This window comes from Maylandia zebra, linkage group LG9 (genome assembly GCF_041146795.1).
Source record: "Maylandia zebra isolate NMK-2024a linkage group LG9, Mzebra_GT3a, whole genome shotgun sequence".
NCBI lineage: Eukaryota > Metazoa > Chordata > Actinopteri > Cichliformes > Cichlidae > Maylandia > Maylandia zebra.
In genome coordinates this window covers 1,952,690-1,973,862 of record NC_135175.1, presented here as the reverse complement: position 1 = coordinate 1,973,862, position 21,173 = coordinate 1,952,690, and the positions used below count along the sequence as shown (strand labels likewise).

The following is a 21,173-nucleotide window of genomic DNA, read 5'->3' as shown; positions in this document are numbered from 1 at the left end:
CCGCCCAAACCCAGGTAACTCAAAGAAAGAGAAACATAATTAATATAACAAAACATTTTAGAAAAACCACACAATGTTACTATGTGCGCGCCTCATAATACCAGTGTTAGGTTTAACCAAATGATTAATGAATTATATTAATGAAGAAAACTGCAAAACAAACTAATAAAGTGAATTAATTGACTGATTTCCCCATGTGTGGCTGATGCCATCACACACACCCCCTCTTCAGGACTCTCGCTGGTACACCGAGAGAGGAAGTCGGCGGTAACGTTGTTCTTCCCAGGAATGTGCTTGATGACAAACCGGAAAGGTTGCAGAGCAAGGTACCATCTTGTGATCCTTCCGTTCTTATCCTTCATCTTTTCCATCCACTGAAGTGCACTGTGATCCGTCTCCAGGGTGAATTCTCTTCCAAGAAGGTAGTACCTGAAGGAATCAAGGGCCCACTTGATTGCAAGGGCCTCCTTTTCCACTGTTGAATATCGAACCTCTCTCGGGAACAGCTTTCGGCTGATATAAGCAACAGGATGACGTTCTCCTTCCAAACCTTGAAGTAGCACTGCTCCCAGACCCCTATGAGATGCATCCGTTTGAAGGAAAAAGTGCTCATTAAAGTCTGGACTGTACAAAACTGGTTCGCTACTCAGTGATTGACTGATGTCCTTGAAAGCTGCTATAGCCTCCTCTGTCCAGTTAATCTGATTAGGACACTTGATGCCTATCAAGTCCGTTAGTAGAGCTGCCCTGGTGGAGAATCGTGGTATGAACCGACGATAAAAGCCTGCCATGCCCAAAAAGGATCTTAGTTGCTTCCTTGTCTGTGGGAGAGGACAAGACTCAATGGCTTGGATCTTACTGACCTGAGGCTTGATCACCCCATTCCCGATCACATGGCCCAGGTACGCAGTCTCAGCAGAGGCAAAAACACACTTAGAGGGGTTCACCGTCAACCCAGCAGTGCCAAGACGGTCGAAGACAGCATGCAGATGTTCCAAGTGTTCCTCCCATGTGGTGCTGTAGATGACAATATCATCAAGATATGCAGATGCAAAATCTGAGAAACCACATAGTCCATTAATCTCTGAAAGGTTGCTGGAGCCCCATGCAGCCCGAATGGCATCACTGTAAATTGGAAGAGACCCCAAGGTGTTCGAAAGGCAGTCAACTTCTTTGATCGCTCCGTTAGTGGCACCTGCCAATATCCCTTGCACAGGTCAAGTGTGGTCAAGTACTTTGCCTTCCCCAGCTGTTCCAGCAAATCATCAATGCGTGGTGTGGGGTATGAATCAAACAGTGATATTGAGTTTAGGTACCTGAAGTCTATACAGAACCTCATGCTTTCATCCTTCTTTGGCACCAGGACCACTGGATTACACCACTTACTCTTTGATGGCTCAATGATCCCCAAGGACAACATGAGGTCGATTTCCTTCTTCAGGGATATTAGCAGACGTTCAGGGATCCTGTAGCTCAAACGCTTTACTGCGACGCCCTCTTTAATGACAATGTCATGCTCAACAATATCTGTTCGGCCAGGATTCACTTGAAGCACCTCAGAGTTGCATGCAGCTCTCACCTGAAGCTGTTTATCATCTGGCAGATGACTAAGGTCAAAATCTACCACATCAGCAGAAGGCAAGTATTGCTCACCAACCTCTTCTTCCTCTGGCACACCCCTTATGAGCATCACCTCTGCTGTCTTTTCAGGGTGCTGCGCCCATTCCTTCAATAGATTTATGTGCAGAACCCTGCTGGAGCGTGGCTTTCCAGGGATGAACACTTGGTAAGTAGTGGACCCCAGTTTCTTCTGAACCTCAAAGGGCCCTTGCCACTTAGCCAATAGCTTGTTGTTGTCAGTGGGGAGGAGCACCAACACCTTTTGTCCAGGACTAAAAGACCTCTGACGAGCTGCTCGGTCATACCAAAACTTCTGCTTCTGCTGGATTTTGGTCATATTTGACTGAGCAAGCTCACTCATTTTCTGCAGTCGCTCCCTCATCTGCACAACATAGGAAACAATGTTAACAGAGTCCATCTTTTCCTTGCCTCCCTCCCAGATGTTTCTTAGCAGGGCTAGAGGTCCTTGTACCTCATACCCATACAAAAGTTCGAACGGAGAGAAACCAGTGGAGGCTTGTGGCACTTCCCTGTAGGCAAAGAGAAGATAAGGAAGCCACTGATCCCAATCAGCACCATTCTTATCTACCACCTTCCGGAGCATCTGCTTCAGAGTCTGATTGAACCGTTCTGTTAGCCCATCAGTCTGAGGATGGTATGGGGTGGTCCTCAGGCTTCTAATCCCCAGCAGCTTGTACACCTGTTTTAGTAAGTTGGACATAAAGTTACTCCCCTGATCAGTCAGTATTTCCTGTGGGAACCCTACTCTTGCAAAGAGCTGTACAAGGCAGAAAGCTACTGATTTTGCCTTGATGGATTTCAGTGGGAAGACCTCTGGATATTTAGTTGCATAATCAGTGATTACAAGCATATAGCGATTCCCTGACTTACTCTTCTCAACGGGTCCAACAATATCCATTCCGAGGCGCTCAAATGGGGTACCAATAATAGGCAGTGGTTGGAGTGGAGCTTTGGAAGGGACTTTGGAGGATGTCATCTGGCACTGAGGACAGCTCTTACAGAAGTAGGCTACATCTCTATGGAGGCCAGGCCAGAAAAAATGTTGTTTAATACGAGCTGTGGTTTTGTGCTTACCAAGGTGGCCAGACCAGGGAATAGAGTGTCCCAAATTAAGCACGGTTTCTCTAACTTCTTGGGGGACCACTAGCTTCAGAAGTGAGCCCATCTGATGGTAAAGTATGCCATTTTGCAAGACATAGTCACTTTTGTTAATGCCTGCCTCCTCTACTTGGTCCTTGTCTATTGCTCGCTGAAAACAGGAAGCTAAACTAGGATCAGTTTTTTGCAACTCTATTATATTGCCAGGAATTTGAAGTCCCAAAGGCAAGTCTGGGTCAGTATGCATTTCTGGGTGTACTATAGTATGCTGGAACTTCTCCTGTCTCCTCTGTCCGCGACTTTTCCGAGGCTTCACAGGTGCAACTTCCCATTCCTCATTAAAAAATGGCAAGGCACTGAAAACTTCTGAGGTTTCACTAGATTTTTGAGCTTGGGCTCTAGTAACAGCCACATTGCATTGATGATTCTGGTCTGACTCCAACAAATCAAAAAGCACTGGAAAATCTCGTCCCAGAATAGCTGAATAAGGCAGGTTATCAACCACCCCAACATTTAAAAGGTATGTCTGTCCATTCACTTTAATGTACATGTCAGCTGTTGAGTACATCTTCTCATCTCCATGCACACAACAAATGGGGGTGGTGTCACTAACACGGACAATATTGGGGGGCACAAAATCTCTATGTATCAGTGTACGAGAACTGCCAGAATCAAGCAAAGCTCTTAAAGTTGTTCCATTAGCTTCAATTTTTATCATTTTAACAGTCTGGTCACACTGGAGCCCATGTTCAGCATGTGAACGTGGCATGAAACACATTTGAACCATCTTAGCTGAGGTTTTTGGGCACATTGGCTTTGTGTGGCCCTCTAACCCACAGAGGTAACAAACAATCTTTTTTGAATTTTTTAATGGTCTGCCAGCAAACTGGTTCTCACCCACAGGAGTTTTTTCTGCTGACAATGGCCTTTGATGATACATCTGGGCTGATTTGGGGCCTTCCTTTGGCATTTTATTTGCATTACAGGTCCAAGGTTGCCCTTTCCTCCTGGCAGCTACAAACACTTCTGCCAGCTCAGCTGCCTTCGCTGCAGAAGACGGATTGTGCTCTCGAATCCAAACCTTTTGGCTGAATCCATTTCCCGTACAGATCTTTAAGTCGAGCATACAACTCCTTGGGGTTCTCATCAAGCCTGACTTCCAGTGAACGGAATCGCTGCCTGTAGGTCTCAGGGTTAACATCATACTTGGACAAAATTGCAGCTTTAACTTTGTCATAGCTGAGAGAGTCATCAATATCCATATGAACGTATGCTCCTCTTGCCTTGCCCGTTAGTTAGAAAAAAAAAACTGTGTCCTCAACTGGCAGATCCCACTGCTGCCACCAATTGTGAGGGACCAAGCAGCCAAAGCAAAGAGGACACAGGCAAAAAAAATATCTTCAAAAGGGTTTTCTTTATTTTAACCCTCAAAAAGTCCAAAAATTAACAAAATTCAAAACCATACTTAGCAGGCCCATAAAACAGGTCAACTAAATATAACTCTACAAAAAGTAATTTCCAAAAACTTAAACAACAAAGTGAGACACAACTTAACTCACAAACTGACCTAATTACAAAGACACATGAGGGTAGCTTTTATAATGATTTGGCCAAACCATTTGAACACAATAGGGGGGAAAACAAAAACACACACTAATATTAACTAAGCACAGAATAACCTAACTAAACCTAAAACACCCCTGCTCCTGGTAAGCCCATGGTTGGTTCTGCTGAGCAGGCATTTTGTCCCCAGAGTCCTCAGCCACGCCTTTTGCCCAGACAGGAAACAGCCACCGCCCAAACCCAGGTAACTCAAAGAAAGAGAAACATAATTAATATAACAAAACATTTTAGAAAAACCACACAATGTTACTATGTGCGCGCCTCAGAAGCTGGAGATTTAGGGATTAAAATATCAAATAAAATTGGTGAGTTGTTGAAAATAGGTAAAACACAATTTTCAGTCATTGATACATTCAGTCCATAACCCAACACAAGGTCTAGGGTGTGGCCCTTACCTGTTGGCCGAGACACAATTGTGTGAAGTTTGAGGAATCACTTACATTTAAGAAATTTTTGACCAGGGGTTTATCCTCACAACACAGATGAATATTAAAGTCCCCCACTATAAGAATCCTTAGTCTGAAAATTCCAAAATAAATAAGCCATTATATTTAAGTGGACGGTATGTTAGGAACATGACGTCCGGCTTATGAGTGCCAAAAAAGTCCCGAAGTACATGAGTTTTATTTGATACAAATCTTGCATTTAAGAGAGCTAATTTAACTCTCTGTCCATCCGTGGTAGCAGTCAGTAATTGTAGGTTGTTTATATTCGCTTCACCTCCCCTCGTATCCCGTTGGCATGGCGACCAATTAAACTGCGTCGGGTGAGCGACGTCAATGACGTAAACAGGAAGAAGGTAGCGCTGTTTGAGTCCAAAATAAAGTCCTAAACAGCCAGGGTCGCCAATGGTAAGGACCTGCCGCATCCAAGTTCTGACCTGAACACACTTCCCAGAGCGCATGGCACGTATACGTCCACTTCTACAGCGCTTCCATTTAGAAGGATTCCAGGCTGGATCACAGCGATGCAGTTCCTCCGGTACCGACGCCATAGACGGCAGGAGTCCTCCACATCGCTCGCTAACGCTGGTGAGAGGAATGGGCCTGAAAGACAGGATCATGGCAAACCAGGACCCTCCATAGCCAGTTACCAAGATTAAGTGAAGTACCCTCTGAAGGTCTACTAGAAGATGTGAATGCAGCATTACAGACAACCCTACAGTGGCCATTGCTGAAACCAACGGAGTGATCTACACTAGAACTATACAAGATCAACAGGACCCTAAGAACCTTTATCAGGAACTCATTGGGGATGTGGTGTACAACACTAGAGGCCAACTTCAAGCCTATAGCACAAGTTACCATCAAGTCTGGGATTAACCAAGGAGAGATGCTTTGTCTCCACTATGTTCTGCAAAGGTTTGAACCCCCTCAGTGAGATTATTGACAAGATTGGCTACAGATACCAACTACAGAATGGAGCAGTTGTCCACCACCATCAAGATGTATCCCAGGACTGAATGAGACATTGATTCACTGGTGTCCACCACAAGGATATACAGCACCTTGGACTATAGAAGTGTAGTGGGATGCAGCAAAGAGAGGGAAGGTAATCAGAACTGAGGGGACTGACTTCTGCACTACCAGAAGTCAACATTGCAGGCATCAAGGACACCTGGAAATCTCCCAATCAATACCTATGCTCTGCCAATGATCAGATACCTCGCTGGGATAAATAACTGGCCAAAAGGAGGCGATAGAAGCCCCTGACATCAGGATAAGGAAGCTCGTCACGTCCGCAAAGGCCGATGCCGAAAAGTGGACCCAAAAGCAGATACAGGTGAAGGTACAATAGACAGATTTCTAATCAGAATTTATTAACAAACACCAGATTACATCTTAAGTTTGTGGAAGGAGAGAGGCATGAATCAAAACATGATTAAGGAGTAGAGTGACGATGGAGGTCACTGAAACAGAAGGAGAGAGATATCAGAGGAGTTCTGCATGAGGCACTGTATAACTTGCAGGGTTTACTTGCTCGCAGGTGGAGTGCAATGTGAAGGGGAGGTGGAACGGTCCGGGTGAGGACCAAGGAAGGGAGAGCGGGTTCCTACGGTGATGTGTGATGTCACACAGCTAATATTTCACACACTTCCCTTCTCATTCATGCTGACTGAATGTGAACGGTGTGAAACAGCAGTGAGCAGGAAGGGAGTGCGTGGATTCCCTTCCCTCTTCTCCCCAGAGCCCTGGGCCCCCACCCAGCTCACTGTATATATATTGCACTGTGGTGTTCCCTGCTGTAAATAAACTGTGAACTTTTTCAAGAGCTGTGTCTGCACTCGAGTCTGTTCTGTCCTGTAAAATACCTAAAGTTATGCAATACTTACAAAAAAAAAATCACTGCCTAAGGTTACTCATATATTACTTAAGTTTGCTTAGAGTATAATTTTTTATTTGCTTCCTGTAAAACACTGACTTGCTGCTCCCTTATTCTACTGTACTTATCATTAAGTATTTGTAGTTATGATAAATATGATTACATTGTAATTTTTAATAAAATCCATTTCAGTTCCAGTTAACTACAGTGCAAATGCAGCCATATTATAAAGTGTAACTTCATAATCATAATTATGAAGTTAAGGATCTCAGTCTTACATCAGACAATAAAAAGAGTTAAAGCCATCAGTGACTAGATAAATTTGCTTTCGGTTAGGTTTAGATGCCAAAACTGCTCGTTAAGATTATGAATAGTTTGATTCAAATGTGTTTCATCCTTTGCAAGGATTCAAATAACATGTCCTCACACAGAGCACTTAATCTGCAAAGGTTCTTTTACTTTGAAAATTGGCAGGATTTTCTCAGCTAAGAAACTCAGCTTGATAGAAAACTGTGGCACAGCGAGCAGTTCTGTTGGCCACGCTGGAGCCTGAATGTGAAACAGTCACCTACACTGCATCTCCCGAGTTAAGCACTTTTTAAATTCCTGTTGATTTCATAAACTGCAATTTTCAGTTGTAGTTAAGACCTTCTGCTGGATGCTGCCTCCTGTGGGAAACCTCGTGCCTCTATGACGCTGGCAGCTTTGACTCAACAGAAGCATTTTATATCCTTGGAATTAAATGGGATAACTGATTAGTAAAGAAACCTTCATTGCAAAACATGATCAGCTGTGATGCTTCACAGAATATGCAAAACTGTAATTTGATATTTTCTGTTATAGAAACTAATGACAATAATATTCATAAATCACAATGACTAATTATTTATAAATGTAATTAAAACATTTTTGTTATTTTGTGCAGCAAGTTAACTGTTACTACAGATTAATGAAGCAATAACTTTGTACTTTATAACAAAGTGTCACCAAAGAAATGAAGCACCAAAGCTGTGTCCACACAGGAAGCAGTTCACAGCAATCAAAGACCAGAGAAAGTCAGTGACATTCTGTGGCTTTAAATAACTACCGGACAAATAAATGCTGGTGACGCAAAGTGGGCAGGTCCTACGATTAACATATGACATGCCAGTAAATCCATTGGAGGTTACCTTGGCAACTGGAACTTCAAATACCCAGAGGCTTTAAGGGGTGGCTACAGCGCCTTTGCACCTTTTGTTTTTTTAAAGATCCATTTTAGTAATATTACAAAAAGATGTAAAAAATATTACCAGATATTCAGAACTGGTCTCTGTAAGGTACCAACCACAAGAGTACCCCCTGTCAAAGGTACAGCAGCATTATCTTAATAATGTCCTCACTGACGAGCTGCACTGCTAAAGGTACAATGGAGCACTTTATGTTCTTAGAGTGAAGTCATTTCAGCTCTGAATCTGTGCTTGGTTTCTGGGTATCAGGGGAAACAATGTAACTAACACATATAGTAGGAGTCTGTAGAGAGCCAAAAAGAAGTGTTTGCCCTGTGGCCCCTCAGGAGAACAATCCTCAGTACATCGCAACAACACAAAAACTGCTGGGCATGACCCGTCGATGTGCTCGCTGTTTGTTTTTTAACTACATAAACTGCACATTGCATACTTCCACACTGACATGAAACAGAAAGGCAGTAGAAAGAGAACCGTCATCCTTACCTCTGTAGACAATGGAAGCATATAATAAAAAGGGAATAAATAATAAAGTGTGCCAAACCTGGCTGACATAATTCATCTGCACTCTGGCATTATTTAAATGTATGGCTCCAAGATACAAATCTCTAGCTATTTGAGCTAAAACTCAGACACAAAGACCTTGATTTCAAAAACACACCGCGTGACTTTGCTGTAGTGCGAGTCACCTGTCTAATGAAGTAGACGTGCATGCGCAGACCTGTGATTTGTTGAGCACGGCAGGAAAGGCGAGGCTCCAGCTTGTCATTGAAAACCGCTTTATGGGATTAATTGGCTGCTGATGGCTTATGGATTTTTCCTTTTTCCTCTTTCTGTCTTTGTGTTACAGTTGTGCTGTACATGTTGCTGTTCTGATATTTGGCCTTGTGGTGCTTCAAGCTCAATTCAGTGGCTTTTGTATGGCTGGCTGCTTTGAAAAGTGGAGACCTTCCTCTCTCTCTCTCCTCTCGCTCTGTATCAGAGCAAAAAGATTTTCAGTCCAGCCTGATTCTTTGGGATGAATGCTGCGGACAAAACATGTCAATGTGTTTAGTGAGGAACTCGAGGAAATTCACTTCAGTGAAGGTGAATATAAACACCTTTTTTTTTTACTTTTCCAAATGTTAATTTATGGAAGAAGTGTGTTTTTTATGTAAAGGAAAACACAAACATGAGCAACACATAGTGGGACATTCTTATTCAGAACACATGTGGCACCATGTTCATGCCAAAACACATTTGTTCATAAAAATGCATAATCTCTCAGCACTATGTTAACAAAGAGGAATGAGCAGCACAGTTACAGCTCATGTCTAGTCCCACAGTGCTCTTAATATAAGCATTTAATAATAAAACATTTCTGCCCATGTCCACAGTAATGTCCACCTCAGCTATGACGGACCGTCTAAAAACCTTTGATAGAAACAAACAAACAAAAACATGTGGACCTCTAAACCCTGCCAGCCTGCCTGTGAGCACTCGGCGTTAATGAAGAAGCTTTGCAGCTATTGGCAGAGATCTCTACACTGTGTGTGTGCGTGCGTGTGTGTGCATGCGTGCGTGTGCGTGTGTGTGTGTGTGTGTGTGTGTGTGTGCGTGTGTGTGTGCGTGTGTGTGTGTGTGTGCGTGCGTGTGTGTGTGCGTGTGTGCGTGTGTGTGTGTGTGTGCGTGTGTGTGTGTGTGTGTGTGTGTAAAGAGTCATTAAGTTCACCACAAAGTCTGCATGTATGACAGAAAGACATGTGCTGTTAGGTTGAAGCCTCAAACACAGAGCAGCAGTGTTGTGATTATTTAAATGCACTTTCCAGTAGAAATGCAGGAGGAATGACATTCTCCATGTCAGGTGGTCAAATATTAATAAGCTGAATGGTGTTGCTGTGCTGGTGCTGGGTGTGTATCTGAGACTGGATTGCTTAGATTACTCTGCACAGTCCTGGGTGTGTATTGTGGGTCTTATTCCCGCACACACTGATAACCCTGATCTCTGATATTCAGTGTCTCTCGGCTTATCCCGGTAAAAGGACCATCTGTGGCTGAACAATGCCACAGCAAGTGGGCTCATTGCCACTAGGGGGCACTACACCACTACGAAACAGAACCAGTGCCCCCCCAGCCACAGCTCCTCAGGCTCTTTTGTCTGCTATACATTAACGAACCATCTCTTTCGCAGATAAAGCCGTGTATGATTATTTTACCCCCCCCCCCCCCCCCCATTCACCCTCAAAGGCGCCGCTGATCACTGTGGAATCCTTGAGAGATTTTAATTTCCATTGACTCTGGAGATTCGCCAGTGTCAGAGGAAGTAGCAGAGATGTAAATGTAATTGCTCTGTTGCTCCATTGAAATGAAGACACTGCTGAAATTAAGCATTTGTGTGGCTGCTTCTTTTTTTTAATCTACTCACAGTCGACTTTGTTCAAATGTGGAAAGAGGACTCAAACAAGAACAAAAGAGAACAAACAGAATCATCACACACAGGCATGTTGCAAGGATCGCACCGCCTAATTTCTCAATAGTCACTGAGAGATTTGGTGTGCAGCTTGTGCCCTTCAGTGCAGCTACAGTAAACACAGAAATAGAAGGAGAACATGAAAGCTTCTTGGATGTTTGTCCGCATTTCATTTCTGGCACGGCTTTGAAAAAGAATGGCACAACATTACTGCTGTGTTCCTGCCTGTGTGTGTGTGAAAGAGAGCTGGACACCTACAGGGAACCTTATATGATCTGACCACCATCTCTGCTTCAAAACACGGGCTCGTTTTCTCCCCCACAAATGATTTTAAGTCTTCCTAATTGAAAATGTCAGCGCCTGTTGCAGCGTGTTAAGAGAGCAGTGTGGAATTAAGAGCATCTTAAATGGGCCCCGAGGAACTCGGTTTCATTTCTCCTCGCTTTCATCCTTCTGTTTGTTCATACTGTCCCTGCTACTCTGCAGGGCTGATGTGAGGGTTCGAGTCACACTTTGGTCACTGATCAGTTTCTGAATGTTCATGAATCAGAATACTTTATTGATCCCTGTGGGGTACAGATGCTCCAAGACAGTAACAATAACAGACCAAACTAATATGATACAAACTTAACAAATAGCACCGATATAGGCAAGGCAAGGCAAATTTATTTGTATAGCACAATTCAACAACAAGGTGATTCAAAGTGCTTTACAGAGACATTAGAAACAAAAACAAATAAAAAGCATGATTTAAAATTGATTAAAACAATATAAACAAACAATATAAAAATCGCTCAATTATAAATATCAAGAATATTCCAGAGGTGGACATTTGACTCTAACCTGTGAACTTTGTCATTTGCTATTCTACTGTACAGCGTGTGAAAAAAGGATATGGTTATTATTATTTTCATAAAGAAAAACACACACCGTGTGTGCTCACTGCTGTTTCACACCGCTCACATTCAGTCAGCATGAATGAGAAGTGTGTGAAATATCAGCTGTGTGACATCACACATCGCCGTAGGAACACGGGCATTTGGCTCACATCGCCTGAAGCGTCCCCTTAACATGTTTAACAAAGACGGCTAATAGGAAACGTTGGCAGACTTCAGTCCACACAGCAGCCTCGTCGTCCTGTGTGTGTGCGCGTATCAGTGATTCCTCACATCCTCGTGGTATGCTTTCATCAGTCCCAGGGGCCCATTCATTTCCTCTCTTCCTCCTCTTCTTCTCCAGCATCATCACAGTCACCCCTCACTTCATTTCTCATTTTTTTCTCCCACAGTTTAGTGGCTGCTGGTGGAAGTGTTGGCTGAGGGCCGTGAAGCACACAGTACATCAATTAATCCAGCAGTACTAGGTTCCAGGACGTGTGTGTGTGTGTGTGTGTGTGTGTGTGTGTGTGTGTGTGTGAAATGCTCAAATCTAATTATTCTCTACCTCTCCTCGTAGCAGGGATGTGGCTTAGACAGACTGCTGCTGGCTCAAGGTTTTCATTGCTGCAATACCTCTCTCTCTCTCTCTTGCTCTCTCCCTGCATCCTACCTTACCCCACCTTCTTCCTGGTTCATCTATCCTCCTGCCCCCTGTTTTATCTTTCCCTCTCTCCTCTATCACTCTCTCACAGATGCCACATCACACCACACACTTGCACTTTCCCTCTCTCTCTCTCTCTCTCTCTCCCATCTGCCTGCTTTCTCACTCGCTCCACCAGCTTGTCGCCGGCTGCCTGTTCATTTGCCACGGCAGAGCAACAACTGGCTTCTTTCAGTGCTGGAGAGCAGCAGGAAAAGTGGAAGGAGAAGAAGAAGTAGAGGAGGGAAAGGAGAAGAAGAGGAGCTCTTTTGTGAAGCGTCCTTCGCTCATCCCTCTCTGGCAGCAGCAGCCGCAGCATCCGTACCGCTGCCTCCATCAGCAGCGGCGCAGCGGCCGCCGCTCTCGCTGCTGGATGCTCCGTCTCCTGCCGGGATCTGCCTCCACCTTCTCCTCAGGGAGCTCTTCCTGGAACTGGGAGGGGGAGGGAGATCACCACCTCCCAGTTTGCCACGGACCCTCAGCGAGGCAAGGAGAATTGTAGGAGAGCTGAGGAGAGGCACCACCCTGAGTGACAGGAGGAAGCAGGGTAAGAGGCCAGAGTGGCACACACAGAGCTCGCACTTCCATACTTTGCTGTCTCCATTTGCACATCCTGTGAAGCGCAGAAAAAAAACCTGGCTTCTACATCACCTCCATCAGCCTGCTCTCCTGTCTGCACTCATCATCTTCACCAGACTGTGGGCACTTTAGAAGAACCACAAGATGTGTGAATGTGTGTGTGTGTAAGCAAGGTCCTGAAAGTTGAGTGGAGACAGGAGGGAGTACCTGCAGCTCCTGAGCAAAGAGAAAGAAAGCAACTGTGTGAGGCAGCATCCTCCTGATGTGTGCTGCTGCTCTTCCTGACGCTCACAAACAAAGACTGACACAATCATGCTCATAGTAATCTGATGAGACTCCAGGGAGCTTCCACTCTACAATCAATGATACTTGGGCCGGCCGACCTCTCTGAGTGTGTGTGTGTGTGTGTGCAGACTGGCCTGGCTGAGTCGAGCTTAAGTGAAGAATAGAGGAGGGGATGCTAGGTTAGCCTCTGCTTTCTTCCTTCTTTGTCTCGTTGCTCCTCAGTCTTCCTCCTGCCAGCTTGGGGCTGCTGACTCTGATCATCAGTTTGTTTCTTCGTTCTGCTTCAGCTCATCTGCACGTTGGGATTTTTCATCCTCGTCACTGTGTTTTCTGATTGCAAGTCCAGTCACACCATCTGTTCCTCCTGTTAAATATGATTTTTCAGTTCTCAGGAACAATGAAACAGTTCATTTAGTGCCAGCGTGACAGAGACACAGACTGACAACCTTTTACCAAAGCAGCCTGATTGTGGGGAAAAAATCAATGGAATGATTTTGGATCAGCTTAGCTGGAGCGTGCTCTTTGTATTCAGCCGGCTAGTTTAATTAGAATAGAACGGAATAAATTTGCTTGAACTTTCCATCCATTATTCATGCATCACCCACCGACATTTAAATACATTGCTTTAATTTCAAAATAAAGAAATAAATCTGCCAAACTAATACTTAGGAACCGATTTAAAGTCAATTTTAAAGTTAACAAGTTGCAACAAGTAAACTCTGTACAAAATGCTTGCTCTTCCAGTAAATAGCCCGCTCCAGTAAGCTAGACACCTGCAGAAACACAGTAGTATTTCATAAAATCAAACAAATGAGTTGCCTGCATGTGCTGCCCCCTCCCTCCCTCCCGTTGTATAATCCATGTGTTGATTTCTCTGCCTGTCCCATGGGGGTGGGGAGGGGATGGTAATGGAGTGTACAGGGCTATTGTCACACCACAGCAGCTCCTGGCCTGACCTGCCTAACCCTCCGTCTCCCCTGTGTGTGCACCCCAGCCCCCCTGTCACCCTCCAACCCCTCCTTCCCAGGTCTCATGGGGAAGAGCTGGATGAGCTTTCGGGAGATCTGGGCGGTGCTGCCGGGCTGTAGTCCAGGTGAGAGACGGTCGCCGTTTCTCACGCTCCCCCTGTCGCTTGCAGAGATGGTTGCACAGAGGCGTGAGAGACTGAATCGATGTAACGTGAGCTTTTTCACACCCTTTTTTTCTCTGTTTTCTGTGTCTCCCTCTGACACCCACTTGCTGGCTTGGATTGAAAATGCCACCATTGTCAATTTTCTCCTTTGCAGAGGAGCCATTGATGGAGCCTAGCCTCACACTGCAGCGAGGCGTCTTCAATCAATGCACTGGCCACTCTCTGTGTATGTGTATGTTTCTGTTTGCCACCGGAGCCTGAAGGGGGGCTGCTGATGGCAGCGGCGATGGCCATGGTGGTGATGGTGGTGGTGATGATGATACGATGGCAGTGGCGCTGCTCACGTGCTTTCTGGCTTAGCTCCCCTGTTTACTGAAAGACTCTCTTCGGTGACGGGTATTCTTGGGTGGATAATACAGATCACGTTGTTATTGCTTAAGAATACGCGTAGTCGAGGAGAGTCCTCTCTTCGCCCAATACCCCTCAGCCCCCCCCCCGCACTCACCCACCTCACCTCCCCCCGACAAAACACCACCCAACCACGGAGGTCTGTCAGGTTGGGTGAAGCCACACCTCCACGCTCCACCTTCCTATAAAGAAAACCCATCTCTTCTTTGATTTCCGCTGCATCCCGCTGTCTTGCCTTCCCGCCCACTTCCTGTGTGCTGAGCCATGGTGTGAGGTCGACAGTGTCCTCGTGTCTGTCCCACCATACATCTGTCGGTGTGTCTCTGTCTGCGAGGCGTGGTGTGTGGATGTAGTCTTTCAGTGTGTGTGTTGTTCTTTGAGGGAAACGCTGGATTATTAGACGTGTGCATGTGTACGTGTTCCTGCAAAGCCAGCCTGGAACAAGCAGTGGCAGCAGACAGATGCCTGTCTGAAGCCTTCCCGTCAGGAAGGACACATTCTCTCACGCGAGCAACAGGTTTCTGTGCTGAGCACTGGATCTGCATTAATACTCCCGCCTGGCACTCTGTGTGCCGACAACATGAAATAAGCAAAGATAAGGCTCTAGATTTAAACATAGAAACTAAAGCACAGCTCATCAGGTGTAATATCTTTACATCTTTCATTTCCTTGGTCTGCACTGGACTGGCTGTACCTTAGACTCCAGGGCTGTGTGTGACAGGTGGGATAGCCCCGCACACTCACACTGGGTATGTAGAAGAAAGGCTTTTTTGGTCCTTGAAGGTTTGGAAATTAGTCAATTAATAAAAAAGATTATTAGTACAATTGGAGATAAATGATCTGACCACGCCTCCAAACACGCCCCTAGCTCTACAAGCTTTTCGTTCTTGTTTTCTTGCCCCAGCCTGCCTCCCCTTTTTCAGTTCTTTCACGTCTTCTTTTCTCATTAGTAAACGGGGATCCCTCCCATGCCTTCCCCAAACCACAGCTCAGTTCACATTTAATCCTCTATCTACTAAAAACGCTGTCAAACCTAAAATAAGGACGTGGGCCCAGCTCGTGAATGCACTCATCGATAAGAAGGATGAAGACCAAGGCTCAATTCTGTCTAACACCGAAGATGCCAACAACACCAAGAACATACTGAGAGTGTGTGGTGATGGCTTCAGACTGCTTCTCTTGTTTGAGCGTCAGTCCTCGTGTGCGCACGCTGCAGGCACAGCGCTCTGTGCTCAGCACAGCTAAACAAAAACTACCATAAAAGCTGTGTGATTAAGTTTGGCTTCATTAGAGTGTGACATCAGCGTGGGCCTGTAATATTTACTGAGGGGCCAGTGGACATCCACCGGCTGCGGTTACAGAGTGGAACCTCCTTTTCTTCAGCTCCGTGTAGTGCATTTATTCTGTGACTGAGCTGTGCTGAGCTGCCTCTTGTGTTCCCCCTTTTTTATGCAAATGGCTGCTCAAATGGCATTTATCGCAGTGAGGTTTACGCCACATGTAACGCTGCTGCTGCCGCTGAGCCTCACACACATTCACACTAATGCACGCACACACTCATAGCTGAGAAAACAAAATGTCCACCACGAGCAGTCGACAGCTCAATTTATGCATTGAGGAAAGCGGCGTCTAGATAAACAATTACCCTTGGCTCAAATGGTCTATAACCAGCTTTTTCTGCGTTGCCAGCCGGGCCAATACATCATGAATATGGATTCCATCTCCATGTCTGATGGCACATTCTGAACCTTAACAGCCGTGTAAAATCCATTTAAACACTTAATAGGATCAGCTCGAGTCATACAGCCACGTCCTCACATGCATCGCCTCCCGTGATTGTGTGCTGCAGATTTCCGTATCGCCGGGCTTTTCCGAGCCTTTAAGAAGCAGTTTCTGCGCCGGCTTTGCTGCCACGTCGAATATAAAAGTTAGAGTCACTTAGACATGCTTGTGACTGTAATTATACAAATCATCCCAGTCATTACCACTGCAGATTATTCCAATAATGCAATTAATGCTTAACACTTGGCTTAGCTGATAATTACTGCTCCTTTGCTCGTGGAAACAAACAGAGCAACATGCTTAAACGTGTGTAGGAGGATGTAAACCGGAGCATTTGTGGGGTAATGACGAATCCAAAAAGGAGCCTCCTCCCCTGCTCTGCATGTCCACTGTGCCGTAGCGTGGACGCGGTCCTCTCGCTGTTTGCTACCTGCAACTGTGTTTGTTGCTGCTGCGGGGCTTCAGCTGGCTGCCACCGCTGCTGTCATCTCATGTTGCATTGTGTAAACACCTTACATCTAGCTCCACTGCTACACCGTTAGCCTGCGATGATTCCTTTGTTTGCATTAAAAAGCAAACACATGCATCCAGGCAGTCAACTGTTGCATTTCCTGACTGATTTTGGGCTCTTCAGTGGTGGTGATGAGCACACCGTGATGTGGTATAAAGTGTTGTGTTAGTCGCTGTGTGTGCCAGCCTGTGTTTGGACTGTTTCAAAAGAGCTGCTTTGCTGTAAAACCCACTGTTGACATGTCCTGTCAAATGCAACGCTCAATTTCTTTGAGGCGTGGACGAATGAGGCATTGTGTGCTGAGAGTGACGCCTATCTAAAGTGCATGTGTGCTCCTGTGCTCGTGCACTAATGCTGTTGTGTGCTGACGACATGCTGCTGCAGCTGCTGATGACTACGGTGATCCCTTTAGGCTAACCACTCTTTTCAACACATGTGAGGTTGTCCTGTAAGTGTGCCTTATTTCTGTCAATAAATTGTGGCTGTAAATACAAATAAATCCCTCTCTTCAAATTGAAGTGTGAAACGAAGCATTAATTAACAACTTGTGTATACACACACACACACACACACACATTGATGTGGAAAGAGGCCTTTACTGTGTGCTTGAGGCCTGTTTCATATCATAACACAAAATAAAAAATACACGAGGTGAGAACTGCATTAGTGTTAAATATTCGGGTTAATAACTTGAACACTTTCTGTCCCCACACTCTGTTGGCCTTTCCCCCTCAGAGAGTAAAAACAAAACGATCTCCTCTGTTCTGCTCTTTGGCAGTTAAGTTCAAAGAGGCGGAAATATCCAGTGTATTTAAAAAAGGCAGACGAGCTGTGAAACTTTCATTTGTAAATAGTAGATATTTTTTACTAAATTGCCAGGTTTGTTCAAACTACACACACACAAGCAGTAACGGCTGAAACAATGTGACTGACGAGCAGATTTTAAAATCGTTTCCTCTTTTTCAAAAAGAGCCATTTTTATCCCTCTTATTTTCACTTCTTTACACTAACTAATAGAATTTTCATCAGTTCAAAAAAACAAAGAAAAGCAAGAAAAGAAATATCAATACACTCCTGAAAAATGTGTTGCGACCTTACAAGATCCACCAAAGGATTTGCTGCCCTGGGTTTGCTTCAGTCGTGCATCTGAGGGAAAGACCTGCAGGCTCTACTCAGTGCTGCAGAAATGCCACGGGTTCAGCACGCATCATAATTTTGGTATTCTACTAAAGACTGAAAATTTTAAATAACAGTAAAAAAGATCTTCTTTTTCATGATATATTAAAACTGTTCGGACAGCCTTCAGGACAAAACGGGGCTTTCAAGCACTTTTCATTTTAATAAGCTTCACAAAGAAAAAAACCCACAGATTAAATTCAGGGAACATTTAACTGCAGTTAATTAATCGTTATTTATTGTTAAAAGACAATGAAATATTTTTAATAGATGCCACTGAAGTTTAAAAACTTTATGAATGGTAAATAAATATGATCACAGCAGAGGAACAGATGCATGTGGTGCTTTTATAAAACTGAAACAAATCCTTCTAATACCTGTTGCAGAGGCAGACGGGATGATGAGGGTTATTGTTTTTATTTGGATAGGCCGAGCCACCGAAACGCAACGGAGGACTGTGGCTTTGATCACCCTGCATGTTGAACGATGATGCTGTAATGCATTCAGAGCGCCTTTAACAAGCGTCTACGTGTCTGTGGTTCGTTTTCACCAGTCTCACCTTTGCTTCGCACCTTGAATTATTCGGAACGCGCTCAGCAATGCAACTTTGTTACAGAACAACAACTGGTCATCACTGAAAAACACACATAAAAATGTAAGTAAATATAGTGAATATAAAAATAGAAATATAATGTAAACGTCTCTTATCGACTATAATAAATATTACATTTATTCTTTTTTTTTAAACCACCAAAATAGTGACATAAATAAAATTAAGTCATATCTACTAATAAATAAAATCTGCTAATAATTATTATGAATCGGGGTGACATTATTTGTTTAGGGTAAAACACCAAATAACATGATAACAACACATTCACTTTACAATTTGTTATTGATGGTTATGATTGGGGTTTTTTGCATGTTGGGTTAATTGGTGATTATAAATTGGCTGTAGATGTGAATGCACGCTCGAATGGATGGTGAAGCCAGACTATCCCCCTGTGACAGCTGCGATCGTCTTCAGGCCCCTGTGAACATGAACGAATTGGATAAGCAGAAAAAAAATATAATATAATGAAAATATTGAGCCTACAAAGTCCATTGAGGTGAATCAGTATAAAGTGACTCATTACTCTCATCATCCAAATAATAGAACTACATCATATTTTAGCATGAGACCTCTCTAACCCACAACTACTAAAACATTAGAGAACCTGACGCCATTGTTATTCACACCAGATTACTGATCTACTGTCAGTGGTTATTTGCATCCTCTTATCACTAAGCAACAGATTACCATATTACATCCTATTTAATTTAGCCTGCAAATACCCCAAGCATCTTAGTGCCTTTTATCTCTTGTAATCCTGTTAAAACCACAGTAATTGGAATCACAGAAATAACCCCACTAGACCAAAAACACTCAGTGTAGCCAAGGAAAATTTCACTGTTTTTATTGGACAGCAGTGATTCGAAAAGACAAAATCTATTTAACAATATCTGCTGTTTTCTTTTTACATCTGCAGACGTCGATCCTTTCATTGAATCCGTTTTCAAATAGGACATTTAGTGTAAAAGGTAAAAAGAAATCCAGTCGAGTCTTCACACTGTGCTGGAAAAAAAGTGTGGCCTGGAAGTTCAAACATGGCTCTTTTTGTATGTTGCAGTGTATTATTAGGAAGGAGTTTACAGCCCTGTGAAAGCTGCACAGCTATTGGTTGGGGATGTTTTCAGGCCACTCATTACTTATTAAACACACTATTAGTGAAAATTGACAGTAATGATGGGAAAGATGGGACCCAGGCTCATTTGGTAGAACCGCCACAGGAAATATTCAGCTTTTGTACCAATTAATTATGCATCATCTTTACTTTGCTCTCTGTAGACCGAAACTGGGTGTAATGTAGCAGAACACACTGCAGTAGGTGAAAAGGAAAAACCCTCATTATAAACAAATAGAAAGAATACAAGACTACATTTTATTTTGTAAGCTGAAGTGCATTTAAACAAAATAGTTTAAAGCCAAATGGATTTGAATTTTAAAAGAGGTTGTGTTATAGGTCAGTATTCCCTCACGTTACTCCTATTTTATGAAATCATTAAATTTGAAAATAACAAACAACGAAATAAACGATGAAAATGTTTTGGTATTTTCCAGTCGCCCTCTAAGCTGATGCTTGTACCTTAAAAAAGCAGAGAAAGCTGTGCACTTTCATTATGTTTAGTTTAATACAGCAACTGCTCTAATCTTAAATCACACTCGGTTCTATATTTTTATTCTTTTCAGCAAATCCCGTATGCTGTGCCAAACCACCACTGATTATACTCCACTAACAAGCACTGTGTGGGCATCGCAGCCCGTTATAGCTTACTCCTGCGTGGTACAGTGTTCCATTGTTTTCCAGAAATCATTAAAAACACATCAGTGAGCCACGCTGGTGTGCTCGGTGACATGTTTCTTCATTATCACAACACACACACATGTGATATTCATTTAAACCCAGTCACACACACACTGTCCTGTCACTAGACCACAGGGTCTGGGTTCAAATGCTGTGGAAGGCAGTCGCAGACAGATGTTGGCGTTATCCATTTCCTGTGTAAACACTGAGCTCCATCTATGGAGGTGTGTGCTGTTTCTTTTCCTCTTTTTTAAACGTCTGTTTTCATCTCTGACAATCGCTGTTTTTTTACAAAGCGACACACAAATCTTGTCTTGTACAAATTATTCTTACATGCTGTTAATTTGTTTTTAGGTAAATAGAAAACGCTTGTGTGGATTATAAACTGACTTACATAACACAGCATAATGAATATATTTGCACAACTTTCTCTGCTTATGTTTCATGTTTTTTTAATATCTGTATGTTATGATTTAAGCATGAATCATCTTCAGTTGTTTTGTTTTTTTCGGGGCGACCGTGGCTCAGGGGGTTGGGAAGCGTATCTATAACCGGAAGGTCGCCGGTTCGATCCCTGGGCTCTCTGTCCTGGTTGTTGTGTCCTTGGGCAAGACACTTCACCTACTGGTGTTGGCCAGAGGGGCCGATGGCGCGATATGGCAGCCTCGCTTCTGTCAGTCTGCCCCAGGGCAGCTGTGGCTACAACTGTAGCTGCCTCCACCAGTGTATGAATGAATAGTGGTATTGTAAAGCGCTTTGGGTGCCTAGAAAAGCGCTATATAAATCCACTCCATTATTATTATTTTCAAATCTGACTCATCACAAGTATTTATCATTATTTATTTCCTCTTTTGTAATGGACAAAATATTATGTTTGTAAATGACTTAGCTGTTTTTCAACCAGTGCATGACTGCTGTGATAAACTTCAGTCTGTTCATTTATAAGCAACAACACAGGTTG

The 21,173-nt window shown here is 43.8% G+C and overlaps 1 protein-coding gene across 1 annotated transcript; it reads left to right on the top strand.

Moving 5' to 3' along the window:
• The first annotated feature begins 5,710 nt into the window (after positions 1–5,710).
• On the top strand, positions 5,711–17,281 carry LOC101482112 (uncharacterized). The gene is made up of 3 exons (XM_076888729.1): positions 5,711–5,809; positions 11,812–12,481; positions 13,793–17,281. The coding sequence occupies exons 1-3, from the start codon at positions 5,711–5,713 to the stop codon at positions 14,104–14,106; spliced, it is 1,083 nt and encodes a 360-aa protein (XP_076744844.1). The 3' UTR covers positions 14,107–17,281.
• The last annotated feature ends 3,892 nt before the right edge of the window (positions 17,282–21,173 follow it).